This window comes from Mchenga conophoros, linkage group LG4 (genome assembly GCF_057382185.1).
Source record: "Mchenga conophoros isolate Kocher_MC1m ecotype Shallow Benthic linkage group LG4, M_conophoros_male_GT1.1, whole genome shotgun sequence".
In the NCBI taxonomy this organism is placed as follows: Eukaryota; Metazoa; Chordata; class Actinopteri; order Cichliformes; family Cichlidae; genus Mchenga; species Mchenga conophoros.
The window spans coordinates 2647283-2670235 of record NC_140529.1 but is presented as its reverse complement, the minus strand read 5'-3'; the positions used below and the strand labels follow the sequence as shown (position 1 = coordinate 2670235).

Here is a 22953-nt window from a genome sequence, read left to right as displayed (position 1 = left end):
TGGTCACATGACAGGTCAGAGGTCAGCGACTGTAACTCAGTTCCTCCTGTTAATGTGAACTCACTGAGTGTTTGTGGTTTACCTCTCAGACTGACTGAAGACGATGATGGAGGAAGAGGAGGACAGAGCAGAGTCTGCAGGGTCCAGCTGTCCGTCTGTGAGGAGTGACCGGTCCAAAGGTCGAAATCCAGACTTCAGTGGTGAACCTGGAGCAACGAGGTCAGAGAGCTGAACTCACTGAGTAACAGAAATAATTCTGCACTGACATTATAATCAGTGTTGACTCTGGTTGATTGTCTGACTGTGTTTGTGAGCTGAGAGGAAATGAAAATGAGTTTGTAACAAAAATCAGTTTTGTCCAGTTTTCCTGTAAAAAGCTGAACTCTAATCTAAGAGGATGTTACTGACAGGAAACAGCTGCATTATCTGCAGTCTGTGTGATCACAGCTGCTTCAATCATGTTTGTGTCTGCAGAGGTCAGAGGTCACAGTCTGCAGGGTCCAGCTGTCCGTCTGTGAGGAGTGACCGGTCCAAACGTCGACCTCCAGCCTTCAGTGGTGAACCTGGAGCAACGAGGTCAGAGAGCTGTGATGACTCCTTTACATGTTTGTGTTTCCTGGATAAATATGACCTGAAACATCCTCAGATTGTTACAAAGATTCATTAAAAAGAAAACAATGAAAGAGAAAAGATCCAAATGTTCGACTTGGTCATTTGCTGTTTGAGGACAGTGATGCTCATATCTGTGGGGAAAGTGTGACCTGAGTGGGTTCATGTTTGTCTTTAAAGAACAGAGCTGCTCTGATTCTCTTTGTGTCTGATCTGTTAAACAGTCTGAGAGGTCACACAGAGACCCAGCAGCTAAAGCCTGGATCATACTGGCTGCTGTTACTCCATCAGGACAACACTGAACCACAGTGGTGTGGATGTAGTGGATAAATCCCACCATACTGATGCTCAGAGTTAACCACAGGGAACAAAACCAGATGTTACCTTCAGATTGTGACCTTTGGAGTGGACGATGCAGATTTCAATAGAGAATAAATGTTGTTGTTTTTCAGCTGTGAAGAAAGAATCTAATTTTCTGAACTTAAGAATTTATGATGCTGGAAACAACATGGAGACTATAACACAACATTTCCACTGTGTTCATAGAATGAATGTAAAACTGTCAGACATTCATTAAATATGCAAAATGTCTACAGAAGCATCAGAGGGTCAGACGTGAAGCACTCAGTGATTTTGATCAAATGACTCATCAGTTATTGATCTGTACTACACTGATCTACCACGTTAGTAAAGCTGGTGTTCTGGTGGTGGAGGGAGACTCGGATCATGTTCTGGTTTTGGAGCAGTGATCTGCTGATGGTTCAGTTTGATGAGCTTCTTCAAAATCATCCCTGACATCACCACTGAAAGGACGTCCATGAAAACAGACTGAAAATTACTGATATGTTCACAATCTGAGAGTTTAAAACTTGACAGACTTGATTCAGATGAAGTTATTTGAGCAGAAACTCCTGGATCTTTATCCTGTGTTGATCTAATCCTTCATGGTTCCTCCACAGAGTGGACCAGCAGAGCTCAGAGGTTCCCAGTGGTCAGTCTGCCCAGCAGCATCAAACACAGCTGGACTCCATATTTATGGTCTGTACATGTACAACAACTACTTTATTATTAATATTAATAATAATGCATTTATTTATAGGTCCCTTTCAGAACACCAAGGACTCTGTGGACTAAATGACCAAAAGAAACAAACTTTGAAATCAGACGGTGCAAATGTGATCACAGGGAAACGTTTTAAACATCGAGGCTTTAAACAAAAACCAAAGTGAAACAGTTTGTAGTCGAGATCAGTGGGAATGAAGCTGAATAACTGTTTCTTCAATAACTTTGAGCTCTTAAAAAACAAAAACTAGCTGAAAGTCTGGCTGCTCTTATGAAAAGTACAGAGAAATTATGGGTCGCTCAACACTTGTGCACAATATAAGAGTTTAAATAAATCTAAAGAATAACTCAAAGTCCTACAATCATACTGATAAAGTCATCTACAGCTAACTATCCAAGTGGATTTGTTTAAGACAGCTCCATCTGCTGGTGGCCCTCTGCAGGTGCATGAAAGGGGCATGTTTATAGTGAAAGTAGTAGAGGAAGTAAACCCCACGGGAAGGAGGGAGGACTCTCAGCAGCTTCCAGCTCATATTCAGACATTTGACTTCTCACTGAAAGCAGCAAGTTTGAGTGTCTGTACCTTAGTTAGAAGAGATAACATGTCAGTAGTAATTAGAGTTGATTGAGCAATGCTGTCCTTGTAATGTAGTTTATTATTTTTATGGACAAGTCCAGTTTTTCTGTAGAGCCTCTCAAGTTGGTGACAGCAGCAGTGGAAGTTCACGTGTAAACCAGAGCAGCAAATCAGGTCCAAATGTGTTGTTCACAGTGAGTGGGATCATCATTGGCTGCTATGTTAACCTCCTGCAGCAGGATGTCTTTGGTCAGAGAATGGATAGATCACTAAGTCATTGTTGAGTTTAGGGAGACAGTAGACAGTTGGAGGAGGTCCAGCCAGTTGACACACAGTAGATAAAATAACTGAAGGCAGGAGCAGACACCTGTATGACTTTCCACCTCTCACATAGATTATTGTCCCTGGGCAGCGCCACAGGGCTGATAGATGTAAACAAAGCTGGAGGAGAGGATTTATTCATCTGAGAAAAGTCACAGAGTTGTGTCTTGATGCTCAATCATCCAGGTACGTAAATCCCAAAAAGCTTGATTCTGTTCATCTGGATGTTTTCAGTGGGAGAAACGTTTCATCATCATCAGGTGACTTCTTCAGTCTCAGCTGACTGCAGGTTTCAATCTCATAAACAGGACATTTGTATGACTGAAACCAGCCCACTGAAGGAACAATGGGCTGGGAGGTCAGTTCATTGATCATTGGTACGCATATTGTCAGGACCATTGATCAATGGTTGTTGATCAATGGTCATGAGTCCAGTTCACAGAGAGCTGGGGAATGGCTGCAATCACAGCATGTAAGATGGTGACAGTTGTACCCTTAGGCCCCTCCTCCATTCAGAGATGGTCTTTCCTTTTCACATAAATGGCCTCCTTGACTCCGCCCTCAAACCAGCGTTCACATTTACTCAGGACCTTCTTGATGTGAAGTTCTTCTGCTTCGCTGGCTGCTGTGTCTGTGGGGATGGTGTTTGTTCTGTGTTGTTGCGTCCTGATTACGCCCAGTTTGTGCCCCAGTGGATGATGAGAGTCAAACCTTAAATACTGATCTGTATGTGTAAACAGAGTGAACCTTTAAGACCAGTTGTCTGTACGATCAACTCAGTCACCTGAAACATCTCCAAGTTTCTGGCTTTGATCATCAACCTGTTGGTAGTTCAGCTCTGAACACCAGTGAAATGTTTCTCCCACTGAAATCGCTGCATTCATATGAACAGAATCAACGTTTTGGGATCATGGAGTTGTGGACAAAGTCTCAGTTAATCAGATAAAGTCAAACCTATAATTGGTAAAGAGTTCGCGGATGATATGCCCCTTGATCGTAAAGAAGTGGATGTTGTGTGGACTAAAGTTCAGAGTGGTGGGTCATTCATAAAGTATTCTGTTCCAGCTGCTGGAGGACAACATCATCACTTTTGTGAAGAGCGAGCTGAAGAAGATCCAGAAGGCTCTGAATCCAAATAAGCCCCAGTGCTTGGAGTTTCAGAGGGAGGATGATGAGCAGAGGAGAAACAGCAGAGAGGCATTTGTGAAGATCACAGTGGACTTCCTGAGGAGAATGAAGCAGGAGGAGCTGGCTGACCGTCTGCAGAGACGTAAGAGGATTTATCTAAAGATTTAAGCTGCTGGATAAATGAGAGACTTGTGACACCAGTGTGTTCAATCATTTCTCAGTGGGTCAGAAATTGTCATCAGCATTTTGTAAAATATGATTGTTAAAGTTGTATTTTTATTATTATTATTCAGAACTTCCAGCTGCTGTTTGTCATCGTAACCTTAAATCCACCCTGAAGAAGAAGTTCCAGTGTGTGTTTGAGGGCATCGCTAAAGCAGGAAACCCAACCCTCCTGAATCAGATCTACACAGAGCTCTACATCACAGAGGGAGGGACTGCAGAGGTCAATGATGAACATGAGGTCAGACAGATTGAAACAGCATCCAGGAAACCAGACAGACCAGAAACAACCATCAGACAAGAAGACATCTTTAAAGCCTCACCTGGAAGAGATGAACCAATCAGAACAGTGCTGACAAAGGGAGTGGCTGGCATTGGGAAAACTGTCTTAACACAGAAATACAGCCTGGACTGGGCTGAAGACAAAGCCAACCAGGACATCCAGTTCATATTTCCATTCACTTTCAGAGAGCTGAATGTGCTGAAAGAGGAAAAGTTCAGCTTGGTGGGACTTGTTCATCACTTCTTTACTGAAACCAAAGAAGCAGGAATCTGCAGCTTTGAAGACTTCCAGGTTGTGTTCATCTTTGATGGTCTGGATGAGTGTCGACTTCCTCTGGACTTCCACAAAACTACAATCCTAACTGACCCTAGAAAGTCCACCTCAGTGGATGCGCTGCTGATAAACCTCATCAGGGGGAAACTGCTTCCCTCTGCTCGCCTCTGGATAACCACACGACCTGCAGCAGCCAATCAGATCCCTCCTGACTGTGTTGGCATGGTGACAGAGGTCAGAGGGTTCACTGACCCACAGAAGGAGGAGTACTTCAGGAAGAGGTTCAGAGATGAGGAGCAGGCCAGCAGCATCATCTCCCACATCAAGACATCACGAAGCCTCCACATCATGTGTCACATCCCAGTCTTCTGCTGGATCACTGCTACAGTTCTGGAGGATGTGCTGGAAACCAGAGAGGGAGGACAGCTGCCCAAGACCCTGACTGAGATGTACATCCACTTCCTGGTGGTTCAGGCCAAAGTGAAGAAGGTCAAGTATGATGGAGGAGCTGAGACAGATCCACACTGGAGTCCAGAGAGCAGGAAGATGATGGAGTCTCTGGGGAAACTGGCTTTTGATCAGCTGCAGAAAGGAAACCTGATCTTCTATGAATCAGACCTGACAGAGTGTGGCATCGATATCAGAGCAGCCTCAGTGTACTCAGGAGTGTTCACACAGATCTTTAAAGAGGAGAGAGGACTGTACCAGGACAAGGTGTTCTGCTTCATCCATCTGAGTGTTCAGGAGTTTCTGGCTGCTCTTCATGTCCATCTGACCTTCAGCAACTCTGGAAAAAATCTTCTTGAACAGAAACAAATAACCTCCAAGAGTTTTAGCTTTTTAAACCAAAAAGAATCTTTTCACCAGAGTGCTGTGAACAAGGCCTTACAGAGTCCAAATGGACACCTGGACTTGTTCCTCCGTTTTCTCCTGGGTCTTTCACTGCAGACCAATCAGACTCTCCTACGAGGTCTGCTGACACAGACAGGAAGTAGCTCACAGACCAATCAGGAAACAGTCCAGTACATCAAGAAGAAGCTCAGTGAGAATCTGTCTGCAGAGAAAAGCATCAATCTGATCCACTGTCTGAATGAACTGAATGATCGTTCTCTAGTGGAGGAGATCCAACAATACAGGACTTCAGGAAGTCTCTCCACAGGTAAACTGTCTCCTGCTCAGTGCTCAGCTCTGACCTTCATGTTACTGTCATCAGAAGAAGATCTGGATGAGTTTGACTTTAAGAAATATTCTGCTTCAGAGGAGGCTCTTCTGAGGCTGCTGCCAGTGGTCAAAGCCTCCAATAAAGCTCTGTAAGTAAACATGAACTCATTGCTTAAAATCTTATAATCGATAAAAATCTTAAAACCATGGGAAATAAATCAGAAATGCTGAGTTCAAAGAACAGTTAAAAAACATAAAAATAGTGAATTAAATGATTATCATTCACTCAGTAAATATTTTTTCAGTCCAGCAGGCCGTGTCAGTATTTCTGACACATTTTTGTCTATATCTCTTATCAAAGTACAATCCAGGCCCAGCCAATAAGAACATGAGCTCTGATCCTTCAGCCCCTCTGACAGGTTTATTATCGTCAGCTTGTTCACGTCTCCAAATCCAGCAGTTTGTTTTTTATCTCATTTTCAGTGCACACTCTCCCTTTTTTATTATAAATCTCTGCTGTGACTGTCCTGTTTTCATCCAGGATGGAGGGAAAACTTGGGCTTCCATCCATCCATCCATCTTCATCCGCTTTATCTGAGGCCGGGTCGCGGGGGCAGCAGCCTAAGCAAAGAGGCCCAGACCTCCCTCTCCCCAGCCACCTCCTCCAGCTTATCCGGGGGAATACTAAGGCGTTCCCAGGCCAGCCGCGAGATATAATCTCTCCAGCGTGTCCTGGGTCTGCCCCGGGGCCTCCTCCTGGTGGGACATGCCTGGAACACCTCACCCAGGAGGCGCCCAGGGGGTATCCTTGTCAGATGCCCGAACCACCTCAGCTGGCTCCTTTCGATGTGGAGCAGCAGCGGCTCTACTCTGTGCCCCTCCCGGATGGCCGAACTTCCCACCCTATCTCTAAGGGAGAGGCCAGCCACCCTTCGGAGGAAGCTCATTTCTGCCGCTTGTATCCGCGATCTCGTTCTTTCGGTCACTACCCACAGCTCGTGGCCATAGGTGAGGGTAGGGACGTAGATCGACCGGTAAATTGAGAGCTTCGCTTTTACACTCAGCTCCCTCTTCACCACGACGGACCGGTGCAGCGTCCGCATTACTGCAGCTGCAGCCCCAATCCGTCTGTCGATCTCCGGCTCCCTTCTCCCATCACTCGCGAACAAGACCCCGAGATACTTGAACTCCTCCACTTGGGGCAGGAACTCATCCCTGACCCAGAGTGGGCACTCCACCCTTTTCCGGCTGAGAACCATGGCCTCAGATTTGGAGGTGCTGATCCTCATTCCCGCTGCTTCACACTCGGCTGCGAACCGTTCCAGTGCGAGCTGGAGGCCCTCACCCGATGAAGCCAACAGAACCACATCATCCGCAAAAATCAGAGATGAGATTCTGAGGCCACCAAAGCGAAAGCCCTCCGCCACTTGGCTGCGCCTAGAAATCCTGCCCATAAAAATTATGAACAGAACCGGAGACAAAGGGCAGCCCTGGCGGAGCCCATCACCCACCGGGAACGAGTCCGACTTATTGCCGGCAATGCGAACCAAGCTCTTGCAACGGTTGTATAGGGATCGAATGGCCCGTAGCAATGGGCCAGACACCCCATACTCCCGCAACACCTCCCACAGGACACCCCGAGGGACATGGTCGAATGCCTTCTCCAAGTCCACAAAACACATGTAGACTGGTTGGGCAAACTCCCATGCACCCTCAAGTATCCTCGAGAGGATAAAGAGCTGGTCCAGTGTTCCGCGACCAGGACGAAAACCGCATTGTTCCTCCTGTATCCGAGGTTCGACTAGCGGACGAACTCTCCTTTCCAGCACCCTGGCATAGACTTTCCCAGGGAGGCTGAGGAGTGTGATACCCCTGTAGTTGGAACACACCCTCCGGTCCCCCTTCTTAAAGATGGGGACCGGACCTGTCGGCTGCGTCCGGAGTCCCACAGGCTAACCAAGCCCGATAGGACTCCTTCTTCAGCCTGGTGGCTCCCTTCACCTCTGGTGTCCACCATTTGGTTCGGGGATTACCACCACGGCAGGTACCAACCACCTTGCGGCCGCAGCTCAATGCAGCAGCTTTGGCAATGGAGACGCTGAACATGGTCCATTCGGACTCAATGTCCCCAGTCTCCCTCGGAATGCTGTTGAAGCTCTGCCGGAGGTGTGCGTTGAAGATCTCGCGGACTGGGGCCTCTGCTAGACGTTCCCAGCACTCCCTCACTACGCGTTTAGGTGCACCAGGTCTGTCCAGCGTCCTCCCCCGCCACCTGATCCAACTCACCACCAGGTGGTGATCAGTTGACAGCTCAGCCCCTCTCTTTACCCGAGTGTCCAGAACATATGGTCGCAGGTCTGGTGATACGATTACAAAATCGATCATCGACCTACGGCCTAGAGCGTCCTGGTGCCACGTGCACTTATGGACACTCTTATGTTCGAACAGGGTGTTCATTATGGCCAAACTGTGATTAGCACAGAAGTCCAATAACAAAGCACCGCTCGGGTTCAGATCAGGGAGGCCGTTCCTCCCAATCACGCCCCTCCAGGTCTCGCTGTCGTTACCCACGTGAGCATTGAAGTCTCCCAGCAGGACAACAGAGTCTCCAGGTGGAGCACCTTCCAGCACCCCCCCCCCCCCCCCCCCCCCCCCCCCCAGGGACTCTAGGAACTCTGAACTGCCACTCGGCGCATAAGCGCAGATGACAGTCAGGACCCGTTCCCCGACCCTAAGGCGCAGGGAACAAGCCCTCTCGTCCACCGGGAAAATCCCCAACGTACCGGCAGCAAGCCGAGGGGATATTAGAATACCCACCCAGCCCGCCGCCTCTCACCAGGGGCAACTCCAGACTGAGACAGAGTCCAGCCCCTCTCCAGGAGACTGGTTCCAGAGCCCAAGCCATGCGTAGAGGTGAGCCCGACTATATCTAGCCGGTACCTCTCAACCTCACGCACTAACTCAGGCTCCTTCCCCACCAGAGAGGTGACATTCCATGTCCCTATTGCCAGTCTTGGCAGCTGGGGGTCAGTCCACCAGGGCCTCCGCTCCTGGCCGCCACCCGGCACACAATGCACCCGACCCCTATGGCGCCTCCTGCGGGTGGTGGGCCTGCGGGAGGATGGGCCCATGTCTCCTCTTCGGGCTGTGCCCGGCCGGGCCCCATGGACTAAGGCCCGGCCACCAGACGCTCGCCCTCGGGCACCCTCCCCGGGCCTGGCTCCAGGGGGGGGCCCTGGTAACCCTATCCCGGGGAGGGTAAACTGTTCTCTCGATATCCTTTTCATAAGGGTCTTCTGAATCGCTCTTTGTCTGGTCCCTCACCCAGGACCAATTTGCCATGGGAGACCCTACCAGGGGGCAAAAGCCCCCAGACAACATAGCCCCTGGGATCCCTGGGACACACAAACCCCTCCACCACGATAAGGTAGCGATTCAAGGAGGAGAACTTGGGCTTCATAATTGAAATTGCCACTCAGGTCCTGTTTCTTGACAGTATTCATATCTAACTGTAAGGCTTCCATAACCAGTGTTCCCACAGAATTACAGTGGGTTCTCTCTGGGTCCTCTACAGTTTCTTCCCACTGTCCACAGACATGCAGTTAGATTACCTGGTGATCTAAACTTCATGCAGGTGTGTGTGTGAGAATGGTTGTCTTTCCCTCTGTGGGCTTAGTGGAAGAGACTGGATGGATCTCTGCTTTGTCTTTGATATATCCTGACAGCAAACATTCTCCATGAAGTCTGCATTTCAGCTCATCTCCTTTATACACACCTTTAACAGGAGGAGTTTTATACAGCTAGTGTTTAAAATCCAGTGTTACTCACAGTTAAATAGCATAACAATTACTGAATTAGTAAGATTTTCTAAAATAATTGTTTTAGTTAATATTGTATGATAGTGTACACAGAATTATTAGCTCAGTAGGTAGAGTGGTCGCCCCATGATCATAAGGTCAGGGGTCGAATCCACCGAACAGCTACCTTGATGGTACCCCTGAGCAAGGTACCATCAAGGTACCAATCGTGTGCACTGGACTGGTAGCACTCATAGTGTCATAGGTTGTTTTTTTTTTTGTTTTTTTTAAAAAGGTTTAACATATAAACAAATTTCATTTGATCACATATATTTTTTGTTTTGTTTTGTTTTTTCCCTTTCTCTCCCAGACTGAGCAGCTGTAACATCTCAGAGGAAGGCTGTGAAAATTTGTTGTCAGTGGTCAGCTCCCAGTCCTGTAGTCTGAGAGAGCTGGACCTGAGTACCAACAGCCTGAAGGCTTCAGCAGTAAAGCTTCTGTCTGCTGCAGTGGAGAGTCCACACGCCAAACTGAATATTCTGAGGTCAGATCAATTTGTATTCTGTTTAGTTCTGTTTTATATGTTTGATGTTTGGTTTTGTTTATATCAACTAACAAAAATAATCAATAATTTAACCAGTAAAGGTAAACTTTATCCAGTTATCCTTGTTCCATAGCATTTTTATTCATTTATAAGTTAAAGTGAACTTATACTAACCTGCTCAGCACAAGACAATAAGCTATTGCACCCTGATTACACTTTAACAACAATCTTTATTCATGTTTTTATCTTCAGACTTAACATCTGTGAACTCTCAGAGGAAAACTGTGAAGCTCTGTCCTCAGTTCTCAGCTCGCAGTCCTCTAGTCTGACAGAGCTGGACCTGAGTATCAGAAAGCTACAGGATTCAGGAGTGAAGCTTCTGTCTGCTGGACTACAACGTTTAAACTGTAAACTGAATACTCTGAGGTCAGATCAGAAAACAGTTTGTTGTTAGAATTATTCAATTATTTAAGTTCATACATATGATGTTGTTTCTTAGTATGTTTATGTTTCCTCTAAAAATAGAAAGTCAAGATTTAATGTTGTGAAATGTATTAACAAACTCAACATGAGTATTTGTTGTATGACTGTCTTTTATTTTTCAGACTGAGTGGCTGTAACCTGTCAGAGAGAAGCTGTGAAGCTCTGTCCTCAGTCCTCAGCTCCCAGTCCTCCAGTCTGAGAGAGCTGGACCTGAGTAACTCTGACCTGCAGGATTCAGGAGTGAAGCTTCTGTCTGCTGGACTAAAGAGTTCACAGTGTGCAGTGGAAACTCTCAGGTCAGGATTCAAACTTTTCCACAGATGATCATTTGAAATGTGACTTATATTATTGTATAAACAGGTAACCTTTATACAGCTGTCAAGTGAACTTTTATTTACATTTGAGTGGATAATTGGACTCTGAATTACTTTCAAAAGTAATTGGCGATTACCGATTGGTTTGCTGTTTGTTTTTTATTCACAGTACTTACTTAATTTTAAAGGCTGATTTCTCAAAATGAGATGTTTATCTTTTCTTCTACAACACTTGGAGCCACCAAATCTTCTTGCTTCATTTATTCATTACAGTTTGATTTAAAGAATATTAGACTCGTAACATAATAAATACATTTATTTCACTTCTTCTTGAGAGAAAGAAAGGGATGACTGGGTGAGCTCCAGTGGTTCATCCCAGCAGAGAGAGCAGCACACTGGGCTGCAAATGATCACAGTAGTAATAGCCATAGTTTGATAAAACAGGCAGTCTTACCCTGTAGATAATAAAGGGTTCTGGTGCCGATGTGGGGGAGGGGAGTCGCCCGGTACTAACTACATACTACTAACTACCTCATCCAGATGTCTTCCCTACTAAACCTGATAAGAAGTAACTGCAGTAGCCTTATAGGTCAAATCAGTTTCACCTGTTAAAGGTAGCTCCACTATTAATGGTGTCACTTGTTATTTCTGGGATGAGTTTAGTAGCCTGAACAGCTGCTCAAAGGAAAGGTTATTTTCATTATTATTATTTAATTATTAAGTCCGGGGGAACCTGCAAGAGCTGTTTGCACAAAGAATAATACTCAGACTTTTAGGTTTTATCGTTTTACACAAGGTTTAAAAATGAATGTCCACAATTGAATTGCAGAAATTGTTATTGAGCTAATACTGATGTAGTTGTTATCTTTAGTAAGGAGAGGTTGGAGGAAGGATGAGCACAGTCAGGCCTAAAGATGCTCTTAATAATAATAATGGATTGCATTTATATAGTGCTTTTCGAGACCCTCAAAGACCCTTTACAATCCCACCATTCATTCAGTCTCACATTCACACACTGGTGGAGGTAAGCTACAGTTGTAGCCACAGTTGCCTTGGGACAGACTGAGCACCATCGGCCCCACTGGCCAACACCAGTAGGCAGTAGGTGAAGTGTCTTGTGTTCCAAGAACACAACGACCAAGACAGAGAGATCCTACTGGCAACCTTCTGGTTACAAGATGAGCTTCCCAACCCCCAGAACCGCGGCCTTATCCTCCAGTTCTGTGTTGATGATAATCACATAATAGGAGAGCAGCTGGGCATCCAGTGGAAGTGTGATGGAAATCAAAATCCTGAATTGGATTCGGTGCGGTTGCGTTACTATTTTTCAACAACCAATCTTATATCAGCTGCATGGAAGTAGCTATAAGTAATCTGGGCGCTACAGCTTTAACCCTTTAAGACTTACCATAGAACCAAGTCCGCCACAGCTTATATTATATTTTTACATGCTGTGGAGCCATTTTTGGGAGCATTTCAAGTTGCTCTACATCAATACAACCATTACAGCCTAAATTTTAATAATATGCATGCATTAAGTGCATAGTAATTACATAAATTGCAAAAAGTGCAATAAACTAAAAAAAAATTGAAAATCGTTTTTGTTTTTTAACATATATTTCTAGTTAGAGAAATTTAAGAGGCTTATCCCTCAAAACTGTAAATACAAAAAAGATGCACAAAATAGTTTTCCACCACATGAAATTTATTTTGAGTGTCTTCATAGTTTTATTTTTGAAATACACTAATTTCTATACACTGCAGGAAAAACGAAAATAAATATTATAGTGCAAATTTGCAAAAAAGCAGCATATGCATCAAAATAAACTATTTCCAGCAGTGCAATATGAGTCCTAAGCATCCCAGAAACAACACAGAAAGTCAGAAAGTCAAACATAACTTTAAAAAACACTAGTATAGGGTTATGAGGCCATGATGGTAAAAAATACATTTCTGCAAAAATGACATCACTTCCGGTTTTGGGCAGGTCATGGCGGATATGCGATAGTTCACGCTGATGTCAATTCCAAAGTAGGAAGTGTTACAAACAGCTGATCGGATCGGCAAAGCGTGTTTCTGGAATATTATGTTACGCAAAACAGAGTGTGCCCACTCTGACCGGCTTTAAAGGGTTAAGCAGCTGCATGCACTCCTGCGGACAGCGATCACTTTCTGGCAGACGATCACTTTTTGGCACAACACCTGGAGCTAAGGGGGCAAAACAATCGCATGAGTGCTGCTGTTTGGCTGAGGAAGAATAAAGTATTCATGGTAAGCCAATCACATGACCACTTCAAGATTACAAAGCAACAAGGTGACATATACCAGTTTTTAAATTGTGTTGATAGGTCACATAAAACCAGAGTCATGATAAACAATATATACGCAGCGTTTTTTTCCTCAATAGTTTCGTCACTTTTACTGTCTAAGGACAGCACAGCAAGCACTCTCTGCTTATGAGCAAAAAAACCCCCAAATCATCCCTTTCCTGTTGGTGGAAAAATGAACCATGTCGACCAATCAAAAAAATGATATAGCAACATGACATTTGGTTGTTTAGGAAGAGGGGGAAGTTTTAGGAGTGACGGTGTGAGATGTGAGAGATTTGTGACGTTTAGCGTATTTGGAGTGTGTGCATAGTATGTTGTGTTGTGTAGTTAGTGTGTAGGGGAAAAAAGAACAAAAAAAGTTAGTGTGTAGTGTAGTGGATAGTTTTATGTTGTCTGTCAGAACAATGAGGCAATTGCTGAATGTTAAGTGCCCTGAGGCGACTGTTGTGATTTGGCACTATATAAATAGAGTTGAATTGAATGGAATTGTTACAGGTGCTGCCACAAAACCAGCAAATGCAGATTACAGTGTAAACGGTGTCTCCAGGTAGAAACAGCAGTGATACACCTGCTGCTGTCAGACCTGCAGGTATCAGGCTGTGATGTTCTCCTTTATGGTGGACAGAAATTATTTTTTTGGAGTGGCACAAATAATTTGTGGCATCTTATTTAATGCAGAACAGCTGATTGTTCTGTAAATAGTTTGAAATAGTTATTTTTAAAAAATCAAGGTAAAAGGTAAATTGTTACAAATAACAAAATGGTTGTTTGCAAACCTTGTGTATAGGATTTTAAGGGTGTTCGTCTTGTAACCAGAAGGTTGCCGGTTCGAGCCCCGGCTCGGACAGTCTCGGTCATTGTGTCTTTGGGCAAGACACTTCACCTAGCGCCTACTGGTGATGGCCAGAGGGGCCGATGGTGCGATATGGCAGCCTCGCTTCTGTCAGTCTGCCCCAGGGCAGCTGTGGCTACAACTGTAGTTGCCTCCACCAGTGTGTGAATGTGAGAGTGAATGAATAGTGGCATTGTAAAGCACTTTAAGGCCCGAAAAGCGCTATATAAATGCAATCCATTATTATTATTATTATTATTATTATTATTAAAATATTATTAAAATATTAAAATTATTAGATTTCAAGTTAATGATTTATTAAACATGTTTGTGGTTGTAACAGTAAAAAATATAACTTTTTCTACTCATATTGTTTTTTGTCTGATTTTAGGTCAATTGTGTTAATACAGTATGTCAAAATGAAAACATAACTGTAAATTCAGACACGTGAGGTTGTGCTGAAAAGAATGATACCAAACAGGCAAAGTAAATAGTTTTTAAAGGTGGAATATAGAGGTCAAATCAAAAGTAGTTAAAAACGGCCAATTATACCCTGGACCCCAGAGGGTTGAACATTTTTTTTAAAGTAACGCAATAGTTACTTTTCAAGTAATTAATTACTTTTAGTAACTGACTTACAATATTTTAACTCTAAGTAACTACGTAGAGTTAACTATAGTTAGTAGTATAGTTACTAGAGATGGCACGATACCACTTTTTTATGTCCGATACCGATACCGATATCATAAATTTGGATATCTGCCGATACCGATATGAATCCGATATAGTGTTTTTTAATCAACAAAACTGTTTTTTTAAATATCTTGCTGCATTTTGTATAAGTTCATACTCAAGTTTAAAACAACAACTACACTAAAGCTATTCTGTTATACCTGTATGCAAAAAAAAATATTTCATAGTTCAGCAATACTGATCAATCTAATAAACTTAGACCTACACCATCCTCCCTATTCTGGTATTTTAAAGAGTACTTAGCGTAAATATTAAGCAACCTAACTAATAGGGTTCCAACTCCCAGCAACAACAAAAATAAATAAATAAAAAATAGGGAACCACCCCTCACGCTCCACCTCATGATGCTTAATCGACATAATCAACCTTAATTTGATGCAGTGTGAAAAAAAATGCACAGAAATCAATTATTTTTCAAGAAATATTAAATAGATTCAACATCTTTCTTCAACAAAATTGCAGACTGCACAGATGGTACCTTCCCAAAGGAAAAAGTACTATAGCTTACTAGGGTATATATATTAGACTTAATAGTTACTATATACAGTAATTGACTTCTATTCATTTTACATCAAATTAAAACTTTGGGTGTCAGATAATTATTTATTAAAAGCTCGACATTTTAAATGAGAATAAGAAAGAAAAGTATGTCTTTGTGCCCCCTTTTCCCTGTTAATGCCCTATCGGCCCCCCTGACTAAACTTTGCTAGATCCGCCCCTGCACAGTTACCAGCGTCAGCTACGTAGAAAAAGATCCTGGTGTAGAAAGTAATAATAAATAAATTCTAACAACAGCTTATCAAGCTTAAACGTGCTGCTGTTGTTCAGCCGCTGGTTTCCTCTTTCTGGTGCAAAGTGGGCCAAAAACAAACAAGAGAGACGGACTCGAGACAGAAAAGCCGATCAGCTGATCATTAAGCAGTTTCATGATTGAAGTAGCAGCAAGAAGAGGCAGTCGTTTGTTAAGCTTAAGGCAGGAATGCTTTACAAACATTCAGAGATGGACTTACACACTTGCTTTACTTCTCTCGGGGATAACTTTGTCGGAGATGAAATGCCGGGTTGCTAGCGAAGCTCCAAATGCTATCCAGACCACCGACAGGTCCCGCATGCCACAGCCGCTCTATCACGTGATGCATACTGCTCCGACGTGCTAACGTTCTGAGGTGAGTTACGGCGCGTTGCAAGTTTTGTGAGGTGCTTTCGTGATATTTAATGGATCGGATTACATTTTTTATTTTTCTCCGATATCCGATCCAGTAATTTAGGTCAGTATCGGACCGATACCGATACGTAATATCGGATCGGTCCATCTCTAATAGTTACTAGTTACTTCTTGGTAACTACTAACTATAATTACTTGTTCAAAGTCACTTGCCCAACACTGATCCCAAACCATCTCCACTGGGTTTAGGTCAGGTGACTGTATCCTCACTACAGACCGAATAAATCACCTGAATTTGGAAGTCTGCCTCCGTGTTCTTTAACCGGAGCACACCCACCGTACCTGGCCACTCTAAATCAGCTAAACTCCTGGAGACAACACTTTGTCCATTTTATTTAGACACAGCGGCACCTCTGAAGCAAAGTGTTGTCCATTCTTCAAATTTCTATCCCTGGATAAATGAAAATACTCAAAATTTCAAGAGATATTCTGTCAAGTTAGAACGTTTATGGAAGGCTTCCAAGCTTGAGGTTCATCGAGTACATCTCAAGGAATCAATATCCTCACTTAACAACATGATAAAAAAGCTGGAACTGAATAGTTTTCAAATCTAATGGCTTCAGAAAAGAACCAAAGTATTGTTTGATACAATTATGAAAATTGTCTCTCCTGATATTCCTCGTGTACCAGTCTATACTAAATCTGATTGTAATGAATCATTGAACGAACGTGGAAAAAACAGTTGCAGAACAACTTAACGACTTTCTGGAGAAAAACAGTGTTCTGGACATTTTCCAGTCTGGTTTCTGTAAACTGTCCTCCACTGAGATGGCTTAACTTAAAGTGTGTGGTGACATTCTGATGGCAGCAGACTCTGGAGAGTGCACTGAGTTGGATGTCTCCTCTGCTTTTGATACTGTTGATCACAGCATCATGATAAATAGGCTGAAGGACTTGTTCAGGATTACTGGTGTTGCTTTAAAATGGTTTGTCGTATCTACTGTATCTGAGAGATCTTTGACTGTCTGTATGAATCATGTGTTGTCTGAAACATCCGTTCTGCCTTCTGGGGTACCTCAAGGATCTGTTTTAGGCCCGATTCTCTTTTTGGTTTATATACGTCCTCTAGGCCACAGGTGACAAACGCCAGGCCTCGAGGGCTGGTGTCCTGCAGTTTTTAGATGTTTCCTTGATCCATCACATCTGATTTAAATGGTTAAATTCCTCCTCAACACGTCCTGAGGTTCTCCAGAGGCCTGGTAATGAATTTGATTCAGGTGTGCTGACCCAGGGTTAGACCTAAAACCTGCAGGACACCGGCCCTCGAGGCCTGGAGTTCCCCACCCCTGCTCTAGGCCAAATTATCAGATATTACAATAATATTTCTTATCATCTCTACGCTGATGACATTCAGACATTAAGTTATACTGTTCTTTCAAAGATTCTCAGTTTGATACATTTTCTTGTTTAAATAATTGTCTTTCAGGAATCAAATAATTGTGAAACTTCAACTTTCTCCAGTTTAATACGGATAAAACAGAAACTTTGATCATTGCTCCTGATCACATGTCTTCAGAAATTAGGCAGCAGATCAGTTTTTAGGTCCTTCCATTAAATCGAGTCTCAGAAACTTAGGTGTTATTTTCGACAGTTCAATGTTGCTTGAGAAACTCTCTAAACAACTGTTTCAAAACTGTTTTTATCATCCAAGAAACATTTCTAAACTCAGACTGGTGTCAAAGGCAGAACTTGAGATGATTCTTCATGCTTTTATCTCTACTCACTTGGAGTATTGTAATGGTCTTTTTACTTGTCTCAACAAATCAGCTCTGGAGCTTCACACTGTACAGAATGCTGCGGCGAGACTTTTAACTGGCACAAACAAGAGGTCACACATTACTCCAGTTTTGGCTTCTCTTCATTGGTTGCCACTAAATTTTAGGGTTCATTTTAACATTATACTCATAACTTTTAGAGCTGTACATGGTGAAGCTCCTCAGTGCATCTCTGACCTGTTGAACCCTCATGCTTCATACCGAGCACTTAGGTCTTTAGGTCAGAGGTCACTATTGGTCCCACAGACTCGGTTCAACACACGTGGGGATCGAGCTTTTCAGGCACCGAGGCTGTGGAACTCCCTGCTGTTATCTTTATGCTGTCTAGACTCCACTGACTCTTTGAAAAAGCAGATGAAGACATTTCTATACAAACGAGATTATGTGCTATATAAATATATTCTACTTACTTACTTGAATAATAGTTCATTTATGAATATTTTTTTATTAAAATATTTATTTTCTTTACTTTATCACCCAATTAAATTATAATTCTGTAAATAAGGGTGATAGTGTGGCCTGTGTAGGTTGTCTTCAGGTTCTCTGCTTCCTCCCACAGTCCAAAAACATGCATGCTGGGTTAACTGGAGTGATTGTGAGCATAAATGCATAAGTGTTTACCTGGCTACATCACCGTGGTTACTGATGCTGAACCTATAACCTGGTCTGGATCAGGTTATATTCAGAGTGTGTCTTTTAAAATTGACTGAAGTGCCTCGTTTTCACTGAGCCTTTCATTTACAGAAAGCTTTAAGTGTGATATAGATTCAGTCATATCTGACTAATGTCAGTGAGTGAGGCCGAGCTGTAAAGTCACATTTCTGCTAATTAGCACACCAGCTAACTAGCACACCGGCTATCTAGCAAACCAGCTAAGTAGCAGACCAGCTAACTAGCGAACCGGCTAACTAGCACACTGGCTAACTAGTACACCAGCCGACTAGCGAACCGGCTAACTAGCATACCAGCTAACTAGCACACCAGCTGACTAGCGAACCGGCTAAATAGCACACCGGCTAACTAGCACACCAGCTAACTAGCAGACCAGCTAACTGCAGCCACAGGCTGAAGGACGATTAAATGTAGTGGAGATATCAGGGATTACACTGGTGTGTCCGATTCACTCTTTAGCACTCCAGTCACTCTGGTGTGTCAGCCAGAGCACCACTGAAGGCCCAGCGTGTGGAATAAGGAGCTTAAGGTTTGGTTTGAGGCACTTTATTCTTTCACTGATTGATTCTTGTGGCTGTGATCACGTGTGTGGTTTCTTACAAAAAGGAAGTACACAATACAAATACATGACAAATAAGATGAATAGATAAGATACATATCCAGTTATATGCATACGTCAGTATAGCTAACATAACCATATATAAGGTCAAAGATCACAGTACTATAATGCAGTAATGTTAAACACAAAGGTGTATATCTACATAAATCTATCCTATCAGTGATCAGAGTACTGTAGTATACTTCTACTACTTACACTATACAAACTAAACTGCATTAGTGTGACTTTAAGTTACCATCAGTACAGACGAACTGATGGTAGTTGGACAAAATAAAGGCTTTGCAATTATTGTGAAGGGCTTCCGGTTAAAGTAAGATCAGCTGATTACCTCATAACAAATTGTTTGCTATAGAATGCAGCTCCCAGTCTTCATTAATATCATGTACTATAACTCCCAGGTCTACAGAGAGACCAACAGCTGGTGCACGTTGTAACGCTGTGGCTGTCGTAGTCTCTCCTTTTTCTACAGCTCATTTGTTCTTCTTGTGATGGTGCGTCTTGAGGGAGGCTCATACATGCCGTCATTTGTTGATCCTAAGAACGTTCCTCAGACCGACTTCTTCAACAACACTAATCGGCCTGAAGTTTGTAGCTACTCACTTCACTGTGGCGTCTGTTAGCTTGTCTTTCTTTGGTTTATCTTGACTCCTCCCACTAGCTGAATCTACGTAGTCTGCCCAAGCCTCCCACCTCTGTTTGTTTGGGTGGTTTGTTTGCTGCCATCAACAGCGTGTAATGCATTTAAATGATACTTCAGACTTGAAGTACTCCGACGATAAAAAACTCAACTTTGCTTAAAAATAACTTTAGTTGTATCAACACTGCCCTCTGGAATAATTAGACTTTGGTGACAAACTGATGTGATCTCCATGTTTCCTTTGTTGGACTGTGGGCGAGTGTCAGAACTGAATGTACTGAGTAACATGTGGAGTTTAAATATGTGTCAGTTCCAGTTTTAGAGCTCTAAAGTGCAGCTATCATGTTAGGAATATGTTAGGAATAGACAGGAACACTGAGCACACTGAGGTCAAATCTTTATTTATCCAGTTCATCTGTAGGCTGAGCTCAGTCCATCCATTTAGTGAAATGATGTTTAAAGGTCTCCTTGTTCTGTGAGCGTGCACAGATCCTGAAGCAGAAAGCCTGGGTTAACAGAGAAATGATCATCACTGTGATGATGCTCACCATCTCTGACTGGGATTTGAGGTTTTGTCAAAGCAGCAAAGAAAGCCTGGCTATGTTGGACTGGGTGTGGAAGCAGCTCCCAGTTTGAGTTCAGGAGACAGACACCCTCTCTACTTTGACGATCAGCTTCAAACTTTCCTTTTTGATAAAACTTATAGTTAGAGCTGGATCAGGTGACCCTGAACCATCACTTAGTTATGCTGCTATAGAGATGGATAACAGATGGATTGTTGTTTTGTGTGTCTGCAGTCTGTCAGGCTGTCTGATCACAGAGGAAGGCTGTACTTCTCTGGCCTCAGCTCTGACCTCCAACCCCTCCCATCTGAGAGAGCTGGACCTGAGCTACAATCATCCAGGTCCCTCAGGAATGAAGCTTCTGTCGGCTGGACTGAAGGATCCAGGCTGGAGACTGGACACTCTCAGGTATGGAGAGAATGTCTGATATAGGAGGAAGAGCTGGAATCATTTCCTGTGTCTTTCACTCACTTCCTGTTTGTTTCCTGCAGATGAGACATGAACAATCACACATGCAGGAATATTTTCAGGGACAGACACAGAAAATATGGTATTAGCATTAGCTGCCAATTTCTATTTACCTAAAATTAGCATTAGCCACTAATGGTAGCCTATAGCAAAAACTTCTTAATGCTAAATGAAGTTAATTAATGCTAAGTAGGTTTAACTGAAATTAAAGTAGTGTTAGCATTAGCTGCTGATATTGTTAAAAGGTAAGATAAAACATTGCTAGCAGCAGCGGATAATGCTAACACACATAATAATTAGCATTACCTAATAATGGCAGCCTTCTTAGCATTAGCTGCTCATATTGTTATAATGCAAGGGAAAAGAGTTGGCAAAAACAGTGTTAGCATTAGTGGATAATGCTAATTCACCTAAATTAGCATTAGCTAATAATGGCTACGTACTTAGCATTACCTACTAATATTGATATAAAGCAAGAAAATATGGTATTAGCATTAGCTTCTAATGCTTTCTCATCTAAAATTAGAATTAGCCACTAATGGCATCCTATTTAGCATTAACTCTTCACATCGCAAGGGAAAAATTAGAATTCAATAAAAAAAAAAAGTGTTCACATTAGCTACTTGTATTGTTAAAAAGTAAGAAAAAACATTGTTAGCATAAGGGGATAATGCTAATTCACCTCAAATTAGTATTAGCTAATAACGGCAACCTACATAGCATTAGCTGGTCACATTGTTATAAAGCAAGAAAATATGGTATTAGCATTATCTGCCAATTCCTATTCACCTAAAATTAGCATTACCTGCTAATGGCAGTCTACTTAGCATTAACTCCTCACTAATGTGATGCTAATTCACATTAAATTAGCTTTAGCATTAGCTGCTAGCATCAGCCTACCTAGCACTAGCTGCTCACATTGTTAAAAGGGAAGAGAATACGATATTAGCATTAGCTGGTAATATTTATTCACCCCTAATTAGAATTAGCCACTAATGGCAGCATACTTAGCGTTAACTCCTCACATCGTTGTAATGCAAATGAGGCTAACTTGCATTAAATTAGACTGCTGTTATTAGCTAATGCTATTTAGCAGTAGCTGCTCACATTGTTATAAAGCAAAGGAAAACGATATGAGCATTAGGTTCTAATGCGTATTTGCCTTAAATTAGACGTAGGTGCTAATGGCAGCCTACTTAGCATTAGCAGCTCAGATGTTATAATGCTAGGAAAAAGAGTGTTAGCATTAGCCGTTCACATTGTTATAAAGTTAAGGGAAATAGTGTTAGCATTAGCTACTCACATTTTTTAAAAAAGTAAGTGTTAGCATTAGTGCATAATGCTAATTCATGTCAAATTAGCATTAGTTAATAACGGCAGCCTATTTAGCATTAGCAGATAATGTTGACCTTGGCCCACTGGAAAAGTTAAGAACTAAAGATTTAGGAGTGTTTCTCGATAGCTCTTTCTCGTTTGAGAAACAAATGAATTCTGTTATTAAAACCAGCTGTAAGGTTTATATTGTTGATTGTCATTTATGCTTAGAAATATTTACTCATATATGCTTAGAGTTGTATAATCGATTGCATAATGATAGAGGTTTGATCCTTAGTAGTCTGTAAAGACTCTGTGTGCCTTCCAGAGTGCTCTGGCATGCACACACCACTTGGGGCCATGAGAGAGGTCGTACCCTCTCTTACTGATTTATGGTGTAGGACAGGGGTCTCAAACTCAATTTAGCTGGGGGCCGCTGCAGGCAGAGTCTGGGTGAGGCTGGGCCACATTAGGTTTTCCACAAGAAAGGCATGGTTAAAAAATTCCAATCTTCTCAAATCTCTTTATTTTTATTTTTTAACACAAAATATGAAAAATGAATAAACAAATTAAGAATTAATAAGAAAAAAAATCAATCAGTAATACATAAATAAAATAATAATAAGATATTTTTAGTCAGTGAACTTGTGTGTATCTTTCAGTCTTCTATATCTGCTGTATTTAGATTGAAATGTCTGTATTAACAGTTCTATAACCTTCTTCTGAACATGAATGGAACACTGTAGAAAATGAACTGTTCTTCTGAACATGGCTTCTCTTGCCTACTCCTTGCTGCTAGAGACCTGGCAGCGTTTCCTCTCGCATAGCCGAGCCAGATTTGGCCTGAGGGAGGAAGCAGTTGCGGCCCTCAGTACGTCTTGAAGATGATCATCCGTAAGTCTGGACCTGTACTTGGACTTATTGAAGTTCAAAGTGGAGAAGAGCTTTTGGCACAAGTATGTGCTACCAAAAAGGCACATGGTCCGCTTGA

The 22953-nt window shown here is 42.6% G+C and overlaps 1 protein-coding gene across 1 annotated transcript; it reads left to right on the top strand.

The window, feature by feature from the left end:
- Positions 1-4010: 4010 nt before the first annotated feature.
- Positions 4011-10784, top strand: LOC146575269 (protein NLRC3-like; the record flags this gene model as incomplete). Its single annotated transcript, XM_085272471.1, has 4 exons — positions 4011-5785; positions 9804-9977; positions 10230-10403; positions 10583-10784. Coding segments are annotated over 4 exons (2325 nt in total), but the record flags the coding sequence as incomplete, so codon positions are not given.
- Positions 10785-22953: the final 12169 nt, after the last annotated feature.